Genomic DNA, 1,002 nt, shown 5'->3' on the forward strand with positions numbered 1-1,002 from the left:
CTCTTAGCCTCAGTTACCTCATCTGTAAAATGAGGATCACACCAGTAATCCTATAGCCTAGGTTGTAAGGATGTGTGTGTGTGTGTGTATTTCCAGCAATACCTGGTACATTCTAAGTGTCAGATAAGTGTTGGCCGTAATGATTTCCTCATTGGTGGGGGATATTCTTGTTAAACGTGGGTTAAACTGCCTCATTTAAAAAAGAAAAACTTTTTTTCTTGTGGAAAATTTTAAACATACACAAAGGTAGAGAAAATAGTATAATGACCTCCTGTGTCCCTGTCAACCATTTTTAATAGTCATCAACTCATGGGCAATCTTGTTTAATCTACAACTCCACATTCATTACCTCCACCTCCCCCAACCCTCTGTTGCTGGATTATTTTAAAGCAAATCCCAGGCAGTATATCATTTCTGCCATCAACTCTTCTGTAAGTATCTCACAGAGGTTCTCAACCTGTGGGTCACGACCCACAGGAACTGTATTAAAGGGTTGAGGTATTGGGAAGTTTGAGAACTACTACTCTTTAAAAACAGGAGCATGCCATGATCATATATGGACACTAATGACTCCTTTGATATCAGATACCAAATGGGTTTTTTTTCCTCTTTTTTAAAATCTCAGAATATTACCAGGATACAAATGTTTCAGTTACATCCATTGTTCTGTACCCATAAGCCAGATACTGTGCATTGTACCCATTAGGTGTGAACTTGCCCATCCCACTGGAGTGTTTTTAAAGCTCTAGATTCCAGAGCGACCATCTGATCTTCATCCCGGAGACTGGGGCTGCGACCATACCTCAGCCCACTTCTCTGCTTTCTCCACTCCAGGTGCGGGACGCTATAGCCGTGATCCGGTACTTGGTCTGGCTAGAGAAGAATGTGCCCAAAGGCACAGTGAACGAGTTCTCAGGGGCAGAGATGGTGAACAAGTTCCGAGGGTGAAGATCCTTTCTGGTTGATTATCTCCTAGCAGGGAGGGTGAGGGCAGGCAGGGGG

At 43.2% G+C, this 1,002-nt stretch overlaps 1 protein-coding gene across 1 annotated transcript in view; it reads left to right on the top strand.

Annotated features, from left to right (window-relative positions):
* Positions 1–1,002, top strand: part of XPNPEP2 (X-prolyl aminopeptidase 2) — a 28,530-nt gene that overhangs the window by 14,274 nt on the left and 13,254 nt on the right. Inside the window, exon 12 of the mRNA XM_003796930.3 lies at positions 835–944. Within this exon, the coding sequence (XP_003796978.1) occupies positions 835–944 (110 nt within the window). The remainder of the gene's footprint in view (positions 1–834; positions 945–1,002) is intronic.

This window comes from Otolemur garnettii, unplaced genomic scaffold (genome assembly GCF_000181295.1).
Source record: "Otolemur garnettii isolate 467f Iridium unplaced genomic scaffold, OtoGar3 scaffold00109, whole genome shotgun sequence".
Classification (NCBI taxonomy): domain Eukaryota; kingdom Metazoa; phylum Chordata; class Mammalia; order Primates; family Galagidae; genus Otolemur; species Otolemur garnettii.